The sequence below is a fragment of the Dermacentor andersoni genome, chromosome 3, assembly GCF_023375885.2.
Source record: "Dermacentor andersoni chromosome 3, qqDerAnde1_hic_scaffold, whole genome shotgun sequence".
In the NCBI taxonomy this organism is placed as follows: domain Eukaryota; kingdom Metazoa; phylum Arthropoda; class Arachnida; order Ixodida; family Ixodidae; genus Dermacentor; species Dermacentor andersoni.
In genome coordinates, this window is record NC_092816.1 from 61,025,775 (window position 1) to 61,050,104 (window position 24,330).

Here is a 24,330-nt window from a genome sequence, read left to right on the forward strand (position 1 = left end):
AAAACGGCAAACGAGCGCGCATGCAAACGCCTTACATTGCACGCCACGGACGAAGTACGATGTGGGAACATATAATTCCCCGTCTTAGGTGGATTCATGCCAACGTGTCATCGCAGACTGGAGCCGCTGTGCTTCAGAATGCGCACGATAAAAGCCTTGCAGGTCAGTGACAGCTGTGCAGTGTTCCTGCTTTTGACAGCGGACGATGCATTTGTGGCATGTAAAATAGCCATGTGGAAGGATGTGAAAAGACAAAAAAAACAAAGCGGCTGCTGTGAGTAATTAAGGAACGAGCTCTCCTTACCGCAGATACCTTATCCGTGATGTTGAGGGGCACTGGGAAATTAAGGTTGGCGGGTGCCGTGCAAGAGTGAACAAGGCTCGACAGAAGAGCGTACACCTGCGCGCGGGTCAAACTGCTGGTCGTCGCACGCAGGCCCGGTCAACGCACTATAGCTGCTCGCATATACGCGCTTACTGTTCGGCACCGCGCGGAGGATACCGCAGAACTTTGTTCCCGTGAAGCTTCACTTACCGTGAGAACAATTCACCTCAGACCGCAGTCGGCGTACTTAAACGCGTAACGACGTTCTCCTCTTGCTGGCATCTTCGTCGGCGCGCTGTGCCTCGTCACATCTCCGCGGAGCGCTGCGGCGCCCGAAGCTTGTTGAATAAATCAAAATAATTTCTGTAAAGCCACGACCAGTATACGTGTTTGTTCTGTAAAACTGGACATGTGCTATAGCCGTAGGTCGTGATGTGCGTAGAGTGTGCTGCAGGTCATCGTCTGTGCATTCTTGCAGTGCACTGAGAGTGCAGATTTATTTTCAGAAAAGCCGGCAAAAGTAGCGGGGGACTTGCCTCACAGTCTAAGTTGCCTGCATCGCTTCCGGCTTCACTGAGCTTCACAGTGAGTGACGTCAGGACCGCTCCTTAGTTTTTCCTTCCTCCATGCACTGAGTTTCTACTGGCGTCAGATTAGTACACCACAAAAGGAGCTTTTATGTGAGCCGCGAAAAGCACTTTCCTTATAATTTTTTTTTCTTGCGCTGCTATTCAACGTATTATCATTGTACTACAATATTATCAAGACACATTCCAAAGTTGTTTGGCATTGACAACGTCCTAAAGTAAAATGAAGGACGTTGCGGCTACTGATGCTCTTCTTAGGGTTTTCCGCAGGAGAAATACTTGTCTTGCCCCATTCTAAACTTATGGCAATTTCTTGAAGGCTATGTCTGTTCAGCGTCGAAAACTTAACTTTTCCTATTTACTTCGTTTCATGAATGGTGCCTGACATTTTCTATAATCTCGTCGATTGACACCAGTAAGCACTCACCTTCAGTTTAATGGATGGCTCTTCCAGGCACTGAACGATGCCTTTGGTGGTGGTGCCCACATTGTGACACTATCTGTGTGCCTGCTGACTTGTGTTTGTGTGTGTAGTTGCTTGGGGATATTTACTTCTTGTTTTGCCTTTTCTCCTTCATGCTTGCCTGGGGCGTAGCGCACGTGCTTATTTTGGGTAGCCCGCCCTCGGGTCCTACCTTATATTGTTTGTTTTTTTGTTTATTTAGAATAAAAGAAAACCTTGCTTGCTTGTGAGTGGTCTCGCACTGGCCGAAATTTCGGAAGACGAGTCTAAAATCCAGCGGAGCTCACTGTGAATGCAACGAAAGTCGATGAGAATCCAATGGAGGCCATGCGTTCCTCACGCGCACCGAGACAGAAACGAGCATTTGCCACGTGGGAATTAAATTTTTGGGGCGCACGACGTTCAGGTTGTGTGTGAGTCGACGAGGTCCCGATGGCCGGACCATCAGGACTCTGCCGGCGGTTCATTTTGCTTACTCTTTCACGGCACACGATGGCGCCGGAGCTGTGAGCTCTTGTGACACGCAGAACTAAATCCTCACAGTGAGCAACCTAAAGCCGGACATACCAGCGGCCTAATGAGCATTGTCTCAAACACCACTTACAGCGCGTACACAGAGAGGGACCAATATGAATGAATAGAATTTATTGATAGGAAAGACAGAGAGGTCGACCTGAGCTAGTGCGCTCTAGTCTGCTACTCGAGCGCACTAGAGGGACCAAAAGAACGACGAAGACAAGCGCTAGGTGTCCATTGCGCACAATGCGGCTGTATCCTGCTTCTTGAAAAAGAAAAAAAAAAACACTATCTTAGCTAGACATCCTAATGAATGCACTAGACTTACCATTGAAGCAGCAGCGATTGCTGAAGGTGACTCGGTTAGTAAGCCGTCAATTGTGTTAACAGATAAAGAACTGCTTTCTTTTTCTTCTTTTATTTTTATTTTTTTGAGGTCGCACATGCGCTCTCGTTCATCTTAAGGCGGCAATCATGGGTTCTTTGAATTTTGAATGCCTACTCATGTCGGTTTTATTCTTTGGTGGGGTGGGTCTTGGTGTTCCGGTATATATGCGTGTTACTCAAAATAAAAATCAGTTGCAAACAGCGCGTGTCTTCGTTGTTATTTTGGTCCCTTGTCCCTGTATGCGCTGCAAGTGATGTTTGAAACAATGGAATACCATCTAGCCCGTACCTTCTAGCCCGTACCTGCTTCAAATGGGAGCATACTGTTTTAACTTGATGGCTGTCACGTTCTGCCGCTGAGCACGAAGTCGCGAGTTAAACTTCTGAATGCGGTGGCCGCATTGCGATGGAGGCGGAATGCAAAACCAATCACGTACTCAAATATCGTTGGACTTTTAAACAGACCGGGTGGTCATTACTAATTCGAACCCTTCCACAAGGGCGTTTTTCGTGGCCGCGGTCTAGCTCTGGGACGTTAAAATGAACCAATGAATGAATATCAGTCACTCAATCAGTGAAAATGCGCGTTTGTAAGTTTGCGTGGGAAACATATATCTTGCGCAGCGCAGTGTTGAATAGCGACGTCATGTGTACAAGTACTATTTCCAACGAGATAAAAAGAAACGAAATTCTGGTGTTTCACCTGCCAAAACCACAATATGATTATGAGAAATGCCGTAGTGGGGGAGACTACAGATTAATTTTGACCACCTGCAGTTCTTCAACGTACACCCAATGCACGGCACAGGGGAAATTTTTGCATTTCGCCCCCATTCGAAATGCTGCCGCCTGGGCCGCGGTGTTTGATCCCACGTCCTAGGGCATAACAGCGCAACGTCTAAGCCCCTACTGCACCACCACGGCGGTTCCCAACGGAAACGCAGGAAGTGCGCTTCTGTGGCTGCGCATACGACTCTATCCGTAAACTGTAAAATGGGACTCACTTTCATTTAAGCAATTATCGAACAGGAAGTATAGTAGTGATGGCTGCAGTTCGAATACAAAGGAAAACTGACAATCACAGTGTAACACGGGTACACACTCCGTGCCCTTTGACTTGGTGGGGCCCTCCATGAGCGTGTGCGAACTCACCGCGTATACCCCCCCCCCCCCCCCCCGGCCTTTTATTACGAGAAAAGTGCTGGGGGAATGTGAACCCATCCAGAATGTGGAACGTGCATCCTAAGGCTCATTCACACCGTCGACTGACAGCGGTTGCGCGACCAAGTTGGTCGCACGGCGACCGGTCACATTTCGGGCCAGTCGCTCGCCGCTCAATTTTTGAAAGTTCGGCGACCGCAGTCGCAAATCTGCTGAACCAATCAGATGCGCAGGAATGCCTGTCTGTTTACGCTGACGCTTATTTTGCGTGGCGATGCATTGCAGGCAGGCGCGAACGGTATATTGAGAGACATTTCGGCGTGCTGACTGGCCGGTCGCACTTGCCGTGGGGAACGTCGGTCACGTTGAGTCTTTTTTTTTTGGGGGGGGGGGGGGGGGGGGGGTTGGTGTCGCCAGCGACTATCGGCCCCGTTACCTCCTCAAGTCACCGGTGTGAATGAGCCCTAACACGGCGTCTCGAAGCGTTAGCTGCCACGAAGCAAGAATGGGATAAACTGATGCGCTCCCGCTCGTGATGCGAGGCAAACAAGGATGTGGCAAGACTGTGTCGGCCGAATGGGAACTAGCGCTCGTACACGTGCTTTAACTCGTGCTATGTGACGTGACGCATGCGCCAGGGGTCTCAAAAGATTTAGTTGGCATTGGCACGAGAGAGACGTATACGCTTGCGATTGTGGCTTAACGGTTAGAGCGTAGGGTTGCTGTTCGCGGCATCAGATGCTCGACCTCACTGTGGGACACTTCAGATTCATTTTCATGAAACGAGGCGAGACAGGAACCTACCTAGCTATATACGTACTACATAGTACCTGTGATCATTCAAGAAAGAGTTGCTCGGTCCGCAGCGGAGTATACAGTCGAACCCGAAATAACGAACTCGCATATAGCGAATTATTCTCTACCACGAAACGCAGAACTTACGACCGATACACGTGTAAAATACTTCCTTCATAAAGAACTGTACTTTGGCTATGTCGAATTCGGCGCGTCAGCAGCCAGCGCCATTCAGCAGCTTGCATGCCGCGAATGCAAATCTTCAGGGGAGTTATTTTTATTGTTTTGTTTTGTCTAACCTTTCTTGAGTGAACTGGAGCAGGTTTACGCAAACTTGAGCTTCGAGGACGGCGTTCTTATACTGGCGCTCAGAAGCAGTTCAAAGAAAAGGCAAAAATTACTGCCTACTATGCGTACTTTTGTTTCCAATAAGTGTATTCCTTTATTTCTACTTTTCTCAACTGGAGATAACAAATCTGTGTATAGGGAACACATAACAAAAGTTTGTTTAAGTTCGCTATATATAGGTCAATGCGGGTAGATGTAACTACTTGACATATGAAACTTTTTTTTTTGCGTGTAAGCCTATTCGTTATAACCGGGGTGCGACTCTAGACGGTTTTGCATGCACGCGGCTTGGCACCACTGAACCTGCTACCCCAAGTAACTTCCTGTACTGTGTCTTATCAACCTACTGTACCGACCAAGAAAAAAAAAAGTCTTTTAAGGTTGACACAACGTATGAAGCGCCTCTTCCTGTGTTTTCAGCTGAAATAAATGCCTGTCATCCCTGATGGGCACAGATTTATACGTATAACTTTTCCAGTAATATGCGATGAATTTTATTTCTAAATTTTCATTCGCTGCGGAGGAAAATTGTCGAAAATATACGGGCTTCTTCGTCTCCGCACTACTGCGGTAAGGCGTGAGACCTGGAAAGTTGCCGTGGTGCTCCATCGTATTAAACAAAGGACGGCAAAAAACGGGAAGACGAATACAAGCGCTGACAAAGACAATCGCCGCCGCCTTTCTCACTCACTGGAAGGAATACCGGAAACCTGCCAGCGTCTTTGTTTCTATACTGACACAATAAAAAGAAAGAGAGACAGAGAGAGAGAAGGCAGGGAGTTTAACTAGACCGTCGAGTCTCTCCTTTCATACCCTGCGCGGAGGCTGGGGAAAATGTGATTCGAAAAAAATTGAGTAGAAGAAAAAGAAACGAAAGAAAAAAGGCCATAAAGAATAAGATACCATAAGCATTCACTGAGTCGAGCGGTCACGATCTTTGACGGCAATCGAGTCACGTCTATATTGAAAGATTATCTCTTCTAACAGTCGTCTGCCCTCGAACTCATCGAGCAAAGCCGTGGGACGAGCGTCTCCGCACACATTATACAGCGGACTCCGCCAACAAGTGTGTACGTTGAGCGGTCGCGCGCGGTCGGTCGCGCGCGCTGCATTTTGAAAGGGATCTGCACACGGCTCATACCGTTGAGCGCGCTCTGTTCTCGCCGCTCTTGCGTCGAAGCGACAGACCACGCGTAACACCCTTAGCTCGTTGCTGTTGCTGCGCTTGCTCACACCAGCGTTTTGACAGCCAGTGTCCGCGCTCGTCGAGCGTGATATGTTCATGTTTGCTCGTGCGTGCTGACACCGTGCTTGCTTCGGTGAGTAAGCGAATGTTTCCAAATTTATGTGACCGATAAAACCACTATCCTTACTTCGTATACCTGTGCACTAACTTCCTATCGCGATCGATGCTTCGCCTTGCGGGCGAAGCTGCGACTTCTTTAATGTCTCACGTATGATCCAGGGACGTGGGAGACCACGAGACACAGCGCGTGCTGTTTTTGCGCACTTCACATTATTTCCGCAGGCTCACGACACTCGTCCGACTCTCAGCGAAACGACCCGAGCCAGGAGGCTGTTGCATGATCGAGCACGACACTCGCATGGCGACTTATACAGTTATGTTGGAGTTCTCTCGCGACTCGCGATTCGAGTGTGCCACGAAATTGTTAATTCATGAGCGTTTACATGAAAGAAAATGCATCCAAGTCTCATTTCCCTTTTGCATGTTCTGATTTGGGAACAAGTAATCCCCCTTTTCTTTCTTTTTCTTATTTGTCTTCTCTTGTCTAGCAAACCCACGAAGTTGGTGCAAAGAAAAAAAATTAAAGTCTCGAATTAAGTAACTCGAGGCTTAGCTTTGCGAAGAAATCTATATCGACGTCGTGTCAGCGAGTAGTTGATGATACAGTGCTCGTCCTGACCTAGCTTTCCGCCCATTTTATGCACGCGGCTTTCGATTACCTCATTTCTGCTGCATGGAGACCTAATTTTGCGTTTTATTGATCTTGTGGCTGGACCGCAGCAGCAGTGACGATGTCTTGAAGATAGTCTCTGCACGCGTTCCCAACAATGTAGCTAGCCGAGCTACTTTCAACATGAGGGTGAAAGAAAGGGCAATTACCTTAATCGTGAAGGGGATTGCCTAGAGATATGCTAGATTACATGCTGCCAGGAAACGGCACCTGCTTTTGATAGAGAGAAGTGAGGGAAAAGGCACACGTTACTGCTGTAAACAAGCGGACCGCTCCACATCAGATATTTGCGACGTGGTTTGGGCACACGAACATGAAAGCGTAGGAAACTAACAGCGTATAGAGGAAATAGCTCGTGTAAAATTTCGTGCACCACGCGCGCACGCACGCATGCACGCGCACACACGCCCACAAAAACATATGCACGCATAATCAGGCAAACAGACACGCTCTCACAGCCGTGACTACGTCGCTTGAAGCTCAGTACCAGCTTTTATATACTGGGTGATCATGTTTAAGTGTTATTGAACTTTTAAAAATCGCCTGCAGCAAATAGCCTAATTCTTGTCCTCGGGATAGATTATTGGCAGAGGCGGACGTTACTAGCATGAGAAATTCACACATTTTCAACTAATTGCCAAAATTATCTAATTAACTTATTGATTAACTACTTTACGCCAAGTATTGCAATTTGCTACTTGTAGCCAGTGAACTTGCAAGATGCATTCACTTGGAATGAATTTACAGGATGACACCAGTTTCGAGACATTTCCCAAAGGGTGGAACGAAATACATGGGCGTTCCAGTTACTTTTGTGCTTCAAGGCATAAAAGAGCGGTTCGTTAGGAAAGCAAGTGGAGCAACAGTGAATTTTTATAGCAAGTTTGATGGCGCATAAATTCAAACTGGAATCGTTCTGGAAATTCATTCCAAGTGGACACACCTTGCAAGCTCACCGCCTACCATTCGTAGATTGCGATATATGCGCGTTAAGTTAGTTTGAAAAAAGCATTGTTTTTTTAATATTATTAGCGGAATACGTGTTTCAATTTCTATTTCAATTTCTCGAGCTACTAACGCCCGCCTCTCTGAACAATCCAGCTCAAGGACAAGAATTACGCCATTTGCAACAGGCTATTTCTAAATTTCACAAAACTTCAAAATGATCACCCTGCATGTTTATGCCAGATATATGCACTCAATATTGTGCCTGAATATTGATCACGTCGCTTTGTTTATTTCGTTTGCTTATTTTTGCAATGTGCCGACATGAGTAAGCCACGTCTCTTCAAAAACTCCTGCGTATAGTTACTGCGAAGACATGGATTTTGAGCCCCACCTTCGGTACACTTATGCAGGAGCGAACTCTATGGCGAACGCAAACACACACGCACTTACGATTTCTTATTAAGTAACGTTTTTTTTTTCCTATTGTGTGGCCTTTTATTTGCTATCTAGGAAGGAAAGAGAAAACTAGAAGGCAAGGAGGTTAACCAGAATAACGTCCGGTTGGCTACCCTACACCGGTGGAATGGGAAAGGGGAAAACAAAGATCACAGGGAGAGAGAGGTGGGAAGGAAAGAAGGACATTGCGGCGAGGTCGCTGACGCGTGTGTTCTTACAGAAATTGCGTTAATAGTCACAGATGGTCGCGCAAACCCGTCGTCCTTAAGAAACACAAAAGCGCCTTCCCCGCTTTATGGGCCGACGGGCCATGGGAGCGGTGTTCCAGCAGCACCTGCACACAAAGCGGCCAATTGTCCAGTTTTTGGAAAACTTTGGCAAGTTCTTGTCTCTTTGGGGCATATCTTGGACAGTGGTACAGCAGGTGGTCGATGTTTTCTTCAGTGCCACAGACCTAAAACGTGACGCAACCATGACGTCAGAAGGTAGAAAAAAAATCAAATCCGATAGAGTGGTCTCCGGCCTGGTCTTGATTATGAAATCGTACAGAATGGCGCAAATGCACGGTGTGCTCATTGTCGCATTGCTGGTAACCTACATCGCTTATTATGATGCATGGCGTAACATTAATTTTTCTAACGTTACAGTAGTTTCGTAGTAGGTTCACTGCCGGTTCGCAGTGACGTCACATGCGTCACTGTTACGTGGGGTGCGCAAGGTTCGTTGCTTCGAGGAAGCGACAGGACGTAAAAAATCAGCACTGTTAAAGAAATTGCAGTGCTTGTCGATTGGTGTAATTATCATGAGGTACGTACGTCGGATATTTTTGATATTAGTTATTGGTTCGGATGAGATGTTGCAGATCCTGTCCTTAGCAGATTTTGTATAGTGGTTCATGGGAACGTTTCGGCTTTACGTGAACGTAATACCGTGGTAACGGGGACGTATATATACGGGGTGGTCGTTCTTAAGTTTCCAGGAATCTTTAAAAATCGCCTGCTGCAGATAATATAATCGTAGTCGCTGAGCTGGACTATTCAGAGAAGCGGGCATTTGTACGAGAAATCTAAAGTCATTTTCAAGTTACATTAAAAAAAATTCACTAGTTAACTTGGTAATCAACGGCTTCAGGGCACCTATTGCAGTTTACTAATTGTATCCGCTGCAGTTGCAAGGCGTATGCACTTGGAATTGATCTACAGAACGGCAACAGATTGGACATATGCGTCGTTAAATATGCCGTAAGAAACGCACTCTTGTTCCTCTTACTTTTGTTTAATACAAAAACGCTCTTTTATGCATTGAAGCACAAGGCTAACTGGAACGCCCACGTGTTTTGCCCCGTCCCCAAATCGCCGTGGGGGCGTAGTGGCTACGGCATAGCGCTAGCCCGAAGGCACCGGGAGCGAATCCCGGCCGCGGCGGCCGTATTTCCATGTGACGAAATGTAAAGAGAGTGCCCGTGTACCGTACATCGGGTGAACGGTGAAGAACCCAAGGTGGTCGACATCAATGCGAAGTCACCCCACTACGGCGTGCCTCGTAATCATATCGCGGCATTGGCACGTATATCCCAATAATTTAATTAATTTGATTAAGTACTTCGCCCCCACACTTCGGGAAAGAATAGCTCGAAACTGGTGTCTTCCTGGAGACTCATATCAAGTGGCCACGTCGTGCAAGCTCACCGGCTACAATTCGTAAATCCCGATAAACTTAAGGTAATTAATTAATAAGTTAGTTAGCTATAGCTTTAATTATTTAATGGGTGTTTTTTCTTTCTATTTCTCGAGCTAGTAATGTCCATCTCTTCGAATAATCCATCTCAAGGACAAAAATGATGCTATCTGTGACAGGCGACCTTAAAAAAAATTTTCTGGGAGACTTTAAAATAATCACTCCGCATAGTGTGGAGGAGGAATGCTGTAGGTCCAACCAAAACGAGGAACGTCTCTGATTGCAATGAACGGCAAATACGCACTTGTCTTGGCGTAGGCGTGTCTGCAGCGCCATGACCTCGGAAACGTATTCGAACTCGCTCTCTCGCCGAGATGTGTTTCATAGCGCGATAATTTTGTTTCGAATAACTTAAAGTGCGGACACAGCGCCTGACGTTGTCGGTGCCGGTGCTCTTATTTTCGCGTGTGCGTATTATCTTGGGAAAACGCAATCGCAAGTTGGACTTTCAATGTGTTTGCTCCTCCAGAAACTCCAGACTTGCGGGATTATCTAGAAAAATTCCCACTCTCCCTGCTTATTTGCTTAACCCTATATATGTTTTCTTCTGTTTTCGCCGGGCATATTTAAAGAAGAATTTCGCACCACGAGTGCGCAAGGATCAATCTCCTTTACTACGTCACTTCGCCGATTTCATTGTTCTATTGTGTTAACGTGCTTTGAGCTTACAAACGTACAAGCGTGCACGTTTGCCTAGCACTCGTTTAACTTGCGGTCCTGGCGGTGCGAAGGTGCTGTACTCAGTGCCATTTTTGGAGGTAATTAGATTTCGCTTAATGCATAATGGCGTATGTAATTAGAAGGTAAACCGAAACACATGGATAAAAAGCTTGCCGCCATGCGTGATGCAACTACTATAGAGCAATGACATTCCAACATCGTTGTCACGTTAACCAACGGGCACAGACCTCTGGAAAATTACGCGCGGGCTTGACCTCTCCCGTCTGCAGTGTATCTCACCGCCTAAATTTACAGGCGTGACAGAGAATAGGCTACGTGACATATAGCTCATTAGCATCTGAAATCTTTATTTAGGGCTCATGAATTATGTATGAAACACACATGTATGTAGATAGAAAGGGGAAAAAATGCCTGCTGGCAGGTAGATTTACGTAGAATCTTTACGGGTGTCTATTTCTGCCCACACATGTCTTTCATATGCACTATGTATATATTATGCACTTAAATTAATAATACAGTTGCTAGTTAGATATTCGCTGTGTTGCCAACTCTGTGTTCTGTCTGTGAATGTGTGCGTCATGCGCTGCAGTGATCACGAACTAACTACCTCAGACAAAACCCGTTATTCTCCCTCAATGACAATGCTTGTGTCGTCCGTCCTTGTTATCCTCCCTCTTCGATTTTTTTTTCGCTGCTGTATCGTAAAAGTACTACAACTCGTCCGTTTCTCTATGTCCTTGCGCATCACTAGCAGCCTGATGTGCTGGATTCGGAGAACACAAGCTGTCAGAATGGTTCCTGTCTAACGTGTTGTTTTTTCTCGGTTCCGTATATAAGCGTGTTCTGATGTCGCATTGAACGAATTCGATCTTCAGCTTTCGTGATAGTCCTATCGCGGGACACTTCCGCGCGCGCCTGAGGCGATGCCATCCGCATTTGGGAAAACAAAGCGACTTTTTTTTTAACGTTACCGAGTTCCTCCGTCTTTTATCTCAAAAACAAAAATAATAATAATAGTGAAGTACCTCGGATTTTGCAAAGCCAGGTCACGTTTCCCTCCTTCCTTTTCTGTGCGCAGGAACAATGAACCACAACGCGGCGGCCGCTGATGGCATGAGGGACTTCGCTTTCCCTCAAACGGGATTTCGAAGGGATTAGGGGACGTGATTTCGGGGAAGCGCAGTTCCGCCGAACAAAAGGAACGCCTTGTGTCGGCAACGCGGGGATCGACAGGCTCGTGCTACAGCGGTTCCTGTATCCACCACCGATTTAAGCCGTCGTGCTAATCCTACGCTCTCATTAGAATTGGGAAGGCTGCAACGAGCTTTGCGTTTTCTTTCTTTCTGTTGCGTACTTGCACTTCCCTTGTATATGTTGCCGTGGCGGGTGTAGAGGTGTACCAGCGCGTTGGTTGTTTGTGGTTGCGGGAATGATAATGGGGTCAACTACAGAAAATGGAGCTCGGCTTACCGACTTCACCTTAACTTGCTCAGTTGCTATCGTCATGAAAATTGTGCAAGGCACTGATTGATCTCGTGACACAAAGTTTGGAAAACTCGGTAATGACGGCAACCTAGGAATATTCTGTATCAATACAGTCAACGAAAACGTTTTGAGAAGCTTCAGGAGTCTTCACGCAGTCTGGCTGCCGTGTCCGCTCGTTGTTCGTAAGAAAATAAAAAATAAGGCAGAAAGTAGTCGAGTGGTCCGTACTGAAGCATTCGAAAATTTTTATAAAAGCATTTTTGCAAATGTCATCACATTTCGGATGATGGGATCGGTATGGCTACAGAAACAGCTGTACACTACTGTGAGTGTCAGTTTGGCAAGTCTCGCTGTCTAATAATACTGTCTCAAAGATGTCTACAAGACTTCTAATGTACGAAAAGACGTCTTAAAGACGTCTAACGTAATAACAGACGTCTCAGAAAGACGAATAGTGGTCCATCGCATGCTCGCAAGAATGTCACCTTTCTCTTCTTCTTTCTAGTTCGCGCCCACTCTGGGATCGTCGTCGGCGTCTTCACGCCCCTCGGAAAACGAGGTATTATTACTCCCTTTACTTCTAGATTTCTCTCAGGCATGTTTTTGTGGGCATTCTCAAAAAAGAGGTGGGAATATACAGCAAGAATGACCGAAAAGTTCGCGCCTAATGTGCGTAGCCCCTTTTAAACCAACTCCAAGCCCCGAAGGCATAATTTGACGCCTCTAATTACGCCGGAGGAGTCCTTTCATGCTTGTACAGAAAGGGCCTGCCCTTTTTCTCCGTTCCTTCTCTCAACATTCACCGACGACTGACAACGTTGGCTCGCAAACGGCGATGCGAGTGGTGGTATACGTCATTGCCGGCACGACGTTGTTGCTCTACGGCGGGGCGCGGCTCGGTCGGTCGTAATACAAAACCTCGCAGCTATATCTCGCTAGTATGACAAGTACAAAGGCCGCGCGATGAGCGACGGAAAACGTACGTTTATGGCCGACAGCCCGTGCGGTTTCTGTCTTCCTACGCGATCTCTCCCCCGCCATTCACGTCTAGAATGTGGCCGAGGCGACCCGCTGCGTTATGAGACCCGAGTCGCTGTTGACGTGGTTGCTTGTGTCGGCAGCCGATGGGCTCGCGAAAACCCTCTCGAGATTAATTCCTTTTTCTGCTTCCTTGTTTGTTTCTAATGTTCCTATTAGTAGCTCCCATTAAGAACGTCTCGCTAAAGTTCGCGGATATTCGTCTTTCTGTTAGGTGCTTAAATTAGACGCTCCCATTAACGCATCCGCTTTCACTGTATAGACCCGAACGGTCGACGCAGCTGCTGAGACCATTAGCGACGACACTGAAAACTGCGTGCGTGGCTTTCACCCCGCTAGGCCTTCTTTCGCGAAGAAAAAAAAATTATCCCATCTTTGTTTATCTTTTTTCTTCGGTATTTATTAAAATGGGCGGTACGATGTTCGCGACCCTTACCTGCCTGCTATGTTGTGACCGTTGACACGAGCCGCATTAACGTCCTACACGCTTTACCGAGTTATATTTTACGTCGTCTTTCGGCTCGCCATAACGTCGTTCCAATGTTTCTTAAGGTTAAGCTCGCTGTTTCAGGCGTGTCCCTCTATTAATTAGGATATATCTGTGCTTTCTATTCTCTCTTCAAATCAAGCCCCCTTTTCTTTTCGTTTCTTTCGTTCTTTCTTTCTTTCTTTCTTTCTTTCTTTCTTTCTTTCTTTCTCTTCGTTTTTTGTTGCTCGTGATATTACGGGTACTTACATATGGTGCAGAGACTTGGAGGTCAACAAAGGAGCTAAGGACCGCGCAACTAGCGATGGAGCAAAACTAGACGGGCGCAGCCTTGTAAGACACAGAAAGACAGCGGCATGGATTGCAGAGTAAACGGGGATAGCCGATCTTCTAGGGCTGAAATTTAAGATGAAGCTTTAGCTCGGGTGCTCCTATCTAAATACATGTAAAGGGAGAATTCGTTTTTCACGGCAACCACTGCACCAAATTTGACGAGGTTTGTTGCATTTAAAAGAAAAGCTAGAAATCTAGTGACTGTTGTTTCGAATTTTTGATTTAGTTCGTCAAATTAAAGGAAAATTGGCAAAACGGAAAATTTTCAGAAAAGGAAACTCAAGTGTACAACTCTCTAATTCAGCAATGAAAAATGATATATGTGAATTGCATCTAATAGTACATCTAAAGCGGACAAAATTTACATTTCACACATGAATCTAAAAAAATTTAGTATCATGGAAATATAGCTTTTGCAGAACCCCTGTACACAGCGTAACAAATTCACACGTAATAAAAATTGACATATATAATTTGTCCGCTTTCCGTGATCTAATGGATGCCAGTTACAGAACCGTGATATCTGTTCTTGATGCAGAGCTATTAATTTGTAAACTTTGTGGTTCTGTTTCATGTTTTCAAACTTTCGTATATTTTAAGATCCTTCTAACAAAATTCAGTCCCTAAATCGAAATTTCGCTTGCAATAGTCACTAGAATTGAACTTCCTCTTTCAAATGCAACAAATTTCATTAAAATCGGTAGAGGGGTTATCTCAGAAAAAGGTTTTTCCATTTTACATGTATTTGAATAGGCCGCGTCGGAGGAAGAGGCAAAGTTGGACCGGCCATCTAATGCGTAGAGCAGATAGCCGATGGTATGGTATGATGAACTTTATTTGATGTCCTGAAGATCAACCCTTAGGTTGACGCAGGCGGCTCCCACGTCGGGACAGTAAGGTTTAACCTTACCGCCGTATCGTGGGCCTTCTGGACGGCCTGTACTTGATCGAAAAGAACTCCTGTGTAGGACTCGCCGCCACCAGTCTCTCTCTTTGTCACAGTCTGTGAAAGTCACAGGACACTGCCAAAGCATGTGATTGATTGGTACCTCTCTTTCAGGATATAGCTTATTAATAAAGTTTGGATGGTCTGGGAGAATTACGGAATGCGCGCCAAGAGAAGGGAAGCATGTATGCGGGGACGGCACAGAACTAGGTGGTGCGATGAAGTTAGGGAAGTGGATGCAAACAGGATGGTGTCAGCTGGTGCAAGACAAGGGCCATTTGAGATCGATGTTGTGGATAGACATTCGTCCAGTAGTGAACATAAAGTAGCGTTATGTGCTGATGATATTGCCGGCTTTTACGCGTACCATGCGTTACGTTTTGCTTGATCGGATTTGCATTTAGTTATTCACTTCAGCCGGCACGTGAAGAAAGAGGAATCTTTCCCGAATACATGTTTTTCGATGCTCGCAGATGTGTGTTTTCCTGACATGCTTAATTGGGCCACGGAACCTTTCACAACTAAATGCATGAAAAACAAAAACGGAAGCACTTTTTTTTTAAATTTTGTGTTGAAGCATTCGAAATTCAGCGGCGAAATGAACTTCTTAATGAGCGTAATTAGGTTGAGCCCGGACCCTAGTTGCGTAAATGACCGCTAGCTTAATCTTCAGTTTTTCATCATATTTATGTTTCCAAATTGCAGACTTGCCAGAAAAATGATTGTTTAACAATGCGCAGCAAATACAATGTTAAATGCATGCTTCATTGGATACCTACGTAATTTTTTTTTACAGCGAAGTTGTCCAGGGCTACTTTCCCCACTATTGCGTCCGCGTGGAGAAAAAATCCCGAATATAGTGCAATGCAAGGCCGACACGCGGCGGAGGTGTGTTAGCCATTAAGGAAGGGGCCCACATACACAGCTTCGCTGGTATGTGGGCCCCTGCTTCACAGAGTGGTAGAGCACTGAGTTTATTTTCTGTGAATCTATCCAAATTCATTGACGTGTTGCCATTGCAGCTGGTAAAGCATCTGATAAGGCGGAGTTCGCTACAGAATCGGCGACAACATTAAACGAATTTTTAGATATCTTAGGCACGTCTTGCGCCGAGCGCCAACTAGCTAGTAGTGCTAATCAGGTGAAAAATGGTCGCCGACGAAAAATCCAAGCAATGCACGCGTGACAATAGAGAGTTTTAGAATAGGAGCCCCAAAAGTATGGGATCCCACAGAGCTTTGCGCGTGTTAGCGTTGGGGCACGCAGGAGCGAAGAGTTTTACATTAGAGTTTTGCGTTTCCGCATAGCGTCTTGCGCTTGCAGCGCCACTACGGCGTCAAAGAAAAGCTGTTATAAATATTAAAACGAAGTGTACTATTTTATGATAACAAGAGTAGTTTTCACTTTCGCGTTCTCGCGTTTAACATATTAACTAACTTAGAGGTTAGTCTATTAGTCGCAAGCAATTTGTTGTGATTAGTTTTGAGTGACCAACTTTACTTGCCTTCACCAGCCAAGTTAAGCCGTGTTAGGCCTACGAGCCATGAAGTTGACAATCGAATTCGGAAGCAGCGGTGTATAATAAATCAATGTTCATTACACACATCAGTTGAAAGAAAGCGGCAACCGCAGTCACTTTTCCTAGCTTATGAACTTCACGCGTTACCACGAATCGAGCCGTGTTCGCTGTTGATGTTGATTACAGCTGTCGCTGTTGACTAAAGCTGTTGATGTTTGCAGCCATGTTTGTTGACAAAAACCTTTCGGGGCAGCTTTTGGGGCTCCCGCTAATACATGAAATAGCGTGCCCGATGCAAAACCCAGCGCTGTTTGCGTCTCGCGCATGCGCAGTAGATTGGCGCTATTTCTTTGGGAACCCAAAACGTTTAGGGCCCTATTATAAAACTCTCAGATATATTGCTCCCTTTACAAAACATGAAATTCTGCGATTACACATGGCAAAATGTGCACAATAGCAATTGGTCAAACGATACCTTTTTCGCTAATGAAAAAAGAAAAGGCGTCGAATTGGAAATTATTTTTTTTTGTTCGGTATAATCGGGCATAATCAGTGTGCACGTATATCAGATGCAGTGTTTTCGCGGTTTTTGTGACGTCGCGTGGCAGGCAAGCGCAGTGGCTTGTGTCTCGAAAATTTGTTGACGAATCGTGGAGGGTTGATTCCAGAATCGGAACAGAAAAGTTTGGAATAGCTTTACGTTACAGCGCCCGAAATTACAGCTTGAATGAAATCGTAACACAGTTTACAAAAATATTTCAGAAGTCCTACACTGAAATTACTGGTATGTTTCAGGGATGTGCATAATACATCGATTTCGTCCGTCTTAAATGTGTTATTAGATGCAGTCCATAGATTCGTGATATAAGTTTTCATTGATGAGTTCCACAGTTGCAAACTTAATACTTGAGCTTTCTGGAATTTCGCGATTCTGGAAAAAAAAAAACAATTTCCCGCATTCATCTAAAATCCACATTCGAAAATTACTGCATTACAATTTTTTTTAAGTGCAACAAACCACATCAAACTTGGTGCTGTGGTTGCCGAGAAAAACAATTCCTCTGTTCTCATGTACTTAACTAGGCTTTCCCGAGCTAAAGCTTCCTCTTAAAACCTACATAAATTCAGCAGCCCGCGACAACTGAGAAAACGGAAGTAACGAATTTAAAAAAAAAACGCGTAAAGAACCAGCTCGGAATGTGCACTGGGAAATACTCCGCCTGGGGCCTCATTTATAAGTTACAGGAAACCTTCGCTGGTACATAAAGAACAGTGAATCGTGAACACTGGGATTGCAAGCTATCAAGAAGAGGCGCAAGCCTTTACGCAACCACGGAAGCATAGCTGACACGCACAACCGAGGACATAAGAATGATGATCATTACGATGGAAAGCTGACATGAAGCAGTTCTTTCATTAAGTGGGTCTAGTGCTTTCTATACTTGCTTTATTATTCGGTATTCCAATTTACTCCGCTGATTGCCTCATGATTAAAAATAAATTACGGCGTTCATGTTACATAACATGCGAAAAGTATGCATCTTCAAATATTTGCTTACTAGAGAAGCGCGCTGCGATACACTATGCGTGCTATGGTGTAGCACCGTGCACAACTATGTGATCTAATCTGCACTGCAATAAAGCGTCCGCCTTCATTTATGTCTCATTTGTGGGTCACATTGGAGTACACCGAATGTGGCCCAGCTGACAACTACAGCGAATTCTGGTCATAGCGAATCAATGTGCGTCCAACGTAGACAGAGTAACTTCTTCCGATGTCGTCCCTGGTAAGTGAGTGATCTACGACGCGATGGGTTTAGGTCAAATCATGCGTTATGCGAAAGCTTTGGAACATTCTTTCACGCAACCTTCAGAATCTCCATGAAATAATTGTTGCCATATGTGTTGAGTGTTCTGCTGGGAAGCTGACGATCGTTTAGGTCATACTGTAGCGCGTCGGTGGGCCCCTTAAAGCAGATGCAAAACTGTGCGTAAATTTGCCAAGTTTTTTCAGTATCGGATGCACAAGGGACGCAGGATTACAAGGGAAGCAGGATATACATATCTGGGCAATGGGATGTGCGTGCAAGCTTTTATGAAGCAGGTGTGAATATCCAAAGAAAAAAAGCAACTCTTGCCCTTTTCCACTAGTGAGTACACTAAACGAACAATTACCGGGGCATCGAATCTTGGCTGTGTCGTGCTAAAGTAAGGATGAACTGGATATTTAAACGCTTAGCAGCAGCAACAAAAGACCGGAACAATTCTGCAAAGAAAAGCTCACGACAAACCAAGCGTTTCCGCTATAGGGAGGTCGCCTGTTTCTTGTCTAGAAAGAATTACACTTTTTTTCCCAACTCCCACGCTGTAATTAGATGTGTGACGTCCGTCAAACCGACTGTCTCACCAAACCTTCGAAAGCTAAAGCTTTAATATTAGGAATGTCGTGGGTGGTTGCCATAAAGGAGGAAGTCCGCTTTAAAAGAAGTAATTGAAAGTTCGGTGGAAACCCTGAAAGTGATTTCCCACATAAAACCATATCTGGAGAAAAGAATTGTGGCAGCAAGTATGCCGTTCGGCCACCCACTTACTGTGCTCTTTGGTATATATAGCTAAGCTTGTGAGAAGGCCCTCCAACTGTACGGTGTTCTTGCGCGTTATATTTTGCAATGAAGGCGCGATATCATTGCCACAGCGACGGAATCTTCCGCTTTCCTCAGCTGGGAGCTCAGCGCCAACTTTCGGGAGAAAGTATCCGATTGTGATTGGCACCGCGAGTCAGAAACTTGATCTTTCGCAAGAAGACTGCGGTATCAATGCAGTCTGGGTACAAGGTCGTGCTTTTCGAAGCACGACTTTATATTTTCTGTCACAGATAGAAAGACGGACAAACAGAGAAAGCAATATTTAAAAAAAACGCGCAGTTTCGCCCGGAAGGCGAAGCATCGATTGCGGTAGCAAATTGGTGGACAGCTATACGAAGTAATGATAGTAGTGTTATTGGCCGTACAACTTTTTATGGCTGTGAAGGGCAAGGTACGGGCACGTGGCTGCTGCACATGTGCTACCGCGCCTAGTAGTCCGGCAGTGCTTTTGGTTGCTCCGAACATACAGTGAATCGGCGCAGCTTCCACGTGCGACGGTTTCGCGTTTCCCCAGACGCGGAAAGCGAAAAGCCGCAAAATAAGTAAACCTTTACACTAAGTGGTGCGCTTTGTCTTATTTAACTGTTGCGAATAAGGTGTTTCTGTTTTCTCTTCGCCATCCTAAACGAACGTGAATTAAAACGCGAGATCTCTTTCAGAAGCGCTCTTATTTGTGCGCGCTTTGCCTCCGTAGCTTTCCCTTCATAGCCACAGGAAGTTGACCGCGAGTACAACCAAATTAACAAGCATGATGTCACGCGCGCACAAGCCAGCATGAACACATTTCGCTCGATAACCGCGGAAAAGCGCCGTCAGAACGCTGCACTGAGGCAGCAGCGAGAGAATTGGCCTCAGTGTAGCCGCTCGCATCAACGCGAACTACACCCTGAAAACACAGCATAGCGCGGAATGTAAACCCGTTGCAGATTGCATTCAAGAAACAGCGGGCCCGGCGGGGCGCGCGCGGCCACCCGGGCCGCCCGGAGTGGAACGCGCCCCCATCCCTATACTCTCCCCCGGAAGCCTTGCGCGCGACGGAAGGCGACGCGCTTCCTCCCTGCTTTCCGCCGTTGCGTGCGTGATGTTGAGCCGCGATCGCCGGCTCACCCTCGCACGCTTTCACTCGCACATGTAGCATACGGCGCGCGGCGCCGATTTTATCACTCGTGGACTTTATACGGTACCTCACGGCGACGCCGACGGCACAAATGCACCTGGAGTGTCGATATAATTGAATAAACATCGCACGCAGAATCTCCTGTGGGAGTTATCTAAATGATGCGTAAGCATTTGCTACTCATAACCTGTTGTTTAGTCGCCGTATGCTGCTGTGTTTCGTATAATTGCGACAAACACCGCGAAAAAATCGTGGAACGGAGAAGCGCGATCGCAACACCGAAATGTTAACTGAGACGACGAAGAAGAGGCAACTATTAGAAATGTTTACTAATATGACAGACAGCTCCCAGAGGATATGGACGTGGGATGAAAGGAGCGGAGATATTTTCTAAATGAAACAGATAGACATGTATACAACATTTATTATGTGTACTGTCTCTTGTTTGGTTCTTCTTGCTGCCTTCCTTCTTTGTCTTCAACTTGGATGACAGGTGCGCTTGGATGATGCCGCTGCTTCGTGGAAGATGAGCACTGGCCGATGCGTGCCGTAGTACCTGACGTAACTGAACGGTGTCACGTTTGGTAGACCTCGCACGTAGACGTGGTCGATAACGATGCCTCCTCTTCTGCGAGCCATTATCAATTGTGATCAACCGTACTCCGGCGGGCGCAGCGTATGGCGCGGCCGCACGGGCCCTATCTTCAAAGCGATCTGCGATGGGGACAGAGTGCGCGAAGTGCTGATAGCTTCGGTTGCGCTGTGTTCTCGCAGCTTAGTTCGCGTTGAAGCGAGAGGCAACACGAAGGTCAATTCGCTCGCTGTATCGGCCCGTATCTAGAAAGCGATCGTCTTACGTGATGGATGGACGGACGGACGGCTCTCCTCGTTGGGTAGGCATAGAAATGCTTACGCATTTAAAAGGAACGAATGCAATGGAGAGGTTGCTGTCAGATAATGGCAGCTACTCAACTCGGGTATTGAATATGTCGGCGGGGGTATGTTGGGAAATTGTAAGTAAGAAAACAGGGGAGAACGAACGGAAGTGATGGTAAAAGTAACACGTGCTTGTGCTCGAAATAGGCACAAACGAGTGTTGCTGAAAAGATTAGGAAGAGTGGCCGGAGCCGCGAAGCAAGCTAACAAACCAAAAAAGAAGCAAAGAATAAATCGGTTTGTTTAATTCTGGATCACCGCCAGCAGTCCTTAAGCGCTAGCTGATCGCCGCCTTTGCGGTGGCTTCAAAGATATATATTGTGGATGTGGAGAACAGGAAGCATAGAAACGAGAGGCAAGCGCTTCGAATGCGAACATCGTGTCGACTACGAATATTTGAAAACTGCGGGCTCAGAATATCGAATTGTATATCGAACACCTTCGTGCTTTCGGAAGTCGGAATTGAACCGTGGACGAAATGATTCATACAAGTAATCTTAGATATTTTCTGTTGTACATGCTGCACTATTTCTAAGTCTTTCCTGTCCTAGAACCCAGGAAAAGAGCAAGAAATTTAAAAAATATATATCACTAGATTTTTCGACTTCAGTAGATAAGGCATTGGAATCCACTGTTGTATACAAAGAAAGGGTCTTTTTTTGTGGCAGGTTAGCTCCCATATATTGTAGAAAACCGGTTTACTTGAGAATAATTGCCCACTTAGGCAGATCGAATGCGAAATTGTGGAATCGAATAATTCGAAACGAAAGTACTCGATTCTTATCTAAAAATTCGAATGTTCACACACCCACAGTAATGATTGCAGCGAAGCGTTGAAAGCCGGAACTGCGCAGGAACCTGAATCGAAGAAAATAAAACGTATGTATGAGAATAATATGAATATTTTCTGCTACTGTCGACTTTCCTAACGCCACTTTTAGTATTGCAGGTCGTATTTGTTGTGCGGCGGCATGCGCCCGCAACATGTATTCACATCCTTGCGACTGCGTCGTGGTTAATAATCTACAAAAAGTGTTAGGTTTAGAAGTCGATATGTTGCTGGGCGTTGCGTATTGACTTCCACGAAATGCTTCGCCTAATTGGTGTTTTACCTTGTGTTTCGCTTTACCCAGCGTGATCCAGAGGGGAGTTGAGACCACTGCAGTGATAATAAGAGGCCGGCTTCTCTTGGGTAACTTACACGACTAGATCGAACTCAAAATTGAACTGGTGCGTTTTTGAATATTTATGCATTCAGTTTAGTTTGTGCATGCATGCGTGCACGTGCAAGCAAGCATGCAGACACCTCTCCAACAGAAACGTCCTCAAGACCAGGCGCCTGCCAGTTGTCGTGTTCGAGATATATTTAGCGGCAAGAAACAAAACTCTTACCAATGAATAGTTTTGTGATCTTGGCAACAATGCCACAATCGCACTGCATCTTCAAAAGCGAGTGACTTCGTAGTTTTATCAGCGCGCCGCTACTGTGGTTGCCACATTTCTATCCACTGCCTGCGTGTATTCATTTGTGTCCAGTGAATATACGATATCTCGCTCTTGGATATACGTAACACAATGTCCGGAACCTAGTCTTCGAAGGTAACCGACCAGATTGCACCCAGAAAACAATGGCAAGCGCTATCTCCAACAACCACCAAAAGCAAAGAATTACAAATATAGACATTCGCATAAAAAAAAGACACTGCTTTTATTTTAGCATCAATAAGTAGTGGGTGGCAACCCGGTATACGGACAATGCAAGTATAATGACAGACGTTAAAGACAGGGCGCTGCACAAATCCTTCGAAAGTTTGGAAGCAAAAATAAAATTTGCAACTCCCGATTTTTTCTGGAACATGTAGGTCACCTCCTGTTTTCAATAAAGTACACGTCGCTTTGTTTACGACAGAAAAGAAGTTTCGTCTTTTAGGTTTTCGACAACGTTTATTCTATGTTTGGAGATCAGGCTCCGCGCTTCTTTCAGGTGAACTTGAAGACAAAGTTGCTAGAGACGTCAAGCGACAGGCACATTTAGTGGTGCGATAACGGGGACATTGTGTTCTTCCAGAACAAAAAATGTCGGGACATCGGTTATTAAAAACGCAGCTTTTCTTTGTTGGCCTCGCCGGCTTTTGTGACCATGGGCGCTGCGGCCTGGCTGTTCCTTTGTCGAATAGGCCAGCCAATCACACCGGAGTACGTCCGCCGCTTGCGCCGCTGGGTTCCGTGCAGCACCACCAGATCGCGCTCATCGCTACGCATCCGCGGCAGCAGTGGCGCCAGCCGTGAGGGCAGCCGCATCCGCGACAGCACGGTCATGAGGAAGTAAAGGCTTCTTGCGGATAGAACGAATTCGAATTGCGCTAGGTACGTATGCCCGCGCTGCTTCCATGATATGTTCAACGCGTTCGTCATACTCGCTAGCAGTCAGCAAGTCCGCTTAACAAAAGGCTCGGTATAACGTGTGTGTGTGTGCGTGTACTCGTGTACCGACTCTTTATGTACTCACACAAAGCTTGGCTGTATATGGATTCCAACTCGTTCGAACTGCAGCAATTTTTAAGAAATACCAGCTAATGCATCGCCGTGAACATTCTTCGTAGCTGAGCACTTCGAATGCGAATATCGTGTCGACTACGAATATTTGAAAACTGCGGGCTCCGAATATTGAATTGTATATCGAACACCTTGGTGCTCTTGGAAGTCGGAATTGAAACGGGGAGAAAATGAGTCCTACATGTAATCTTAGATATCTTCCGCTGCGCTATTTCTAAGTCATTCCTGTCCTAGAACCCAGGAAAAGAGCGAGAAATAAAAAAAAGAATATCACCAGAGTGATGCATCGTTGGCCGGCTTCTGTTTGTGCCTTGAACATAGCTGAACAGCGCGAACACAACATACCCGAATTCAAGCTCTCCACCTTAAGAAGTCTCGGAACGATCCAGCGGCACAAAAGAAATTGAAGAAAAAGAAATGAAAAATCTTTCCTGTGGTTATCAGTTCATGCCAACTTTCACTTGTACGCCTCGTTTTTATGAAAAGCGAAAAGCGATCCAGAACCTCTACTTTGATACGTGTCTCGCAGGAGTGAAATTTTCCATTTACTCTTTTTATCTTGTTCCTTCTGTCTGAATACGTTGTGTGATTTGGCTGTATAAAACAAAATCGGCTACGTCGAAAAAGTTCACTGACGATTATGATGCTCCCTAACGCGAAATGTGAGCGCAGCTCTATAAGTGTTTTCATTTCGCGATGTATTGAGGCAAATAATTTGAGGTAGACATTTAACAGAGTCGGCAATCGTCGAAATCTGATCTGTGGGACAAGCGAATCGGCTTTTATACATGACATGCTGAAGGTTCCAGTGTAATCGCTGGTGCCGCGTGGCTTTCAGAAAGTACTACACAATTCGCTTCGCGCATACAATCAGATGGCAAAACAATC

General features: G+C 45.8%; 1 protein-coding gene across 3 annotated transcripts in view; it reads left to right on the forward strand.

Annotated features, from left to right (window-relative positions):
* The window catches only part of LOC126547073 (uncharacterized), a 198,173-nt gene that overhangs the window by 79,512 nt on the left and 94,331 nt on the right, over positions 1 to 24,330 (forward strand). For 2 of the 3 annotated variants that reach the window (XM_055062915.1, XM_050194925.2), the window contains exon 2: positions 12,371 to 12,424. The exons of the other annotated variant lie outside the window; for it this stretch is intronic. In XM_055062915.1, coding sequence (XP_054918890.1) covers positions 12,371 to 12,424 — 54 coding nt within the window. The remainder of the gene's footprint in view (positions 1 to 12,370; positions 12,425 to 24,330) is intronic. 3 annotated transcript variants of the gene reach the window in all.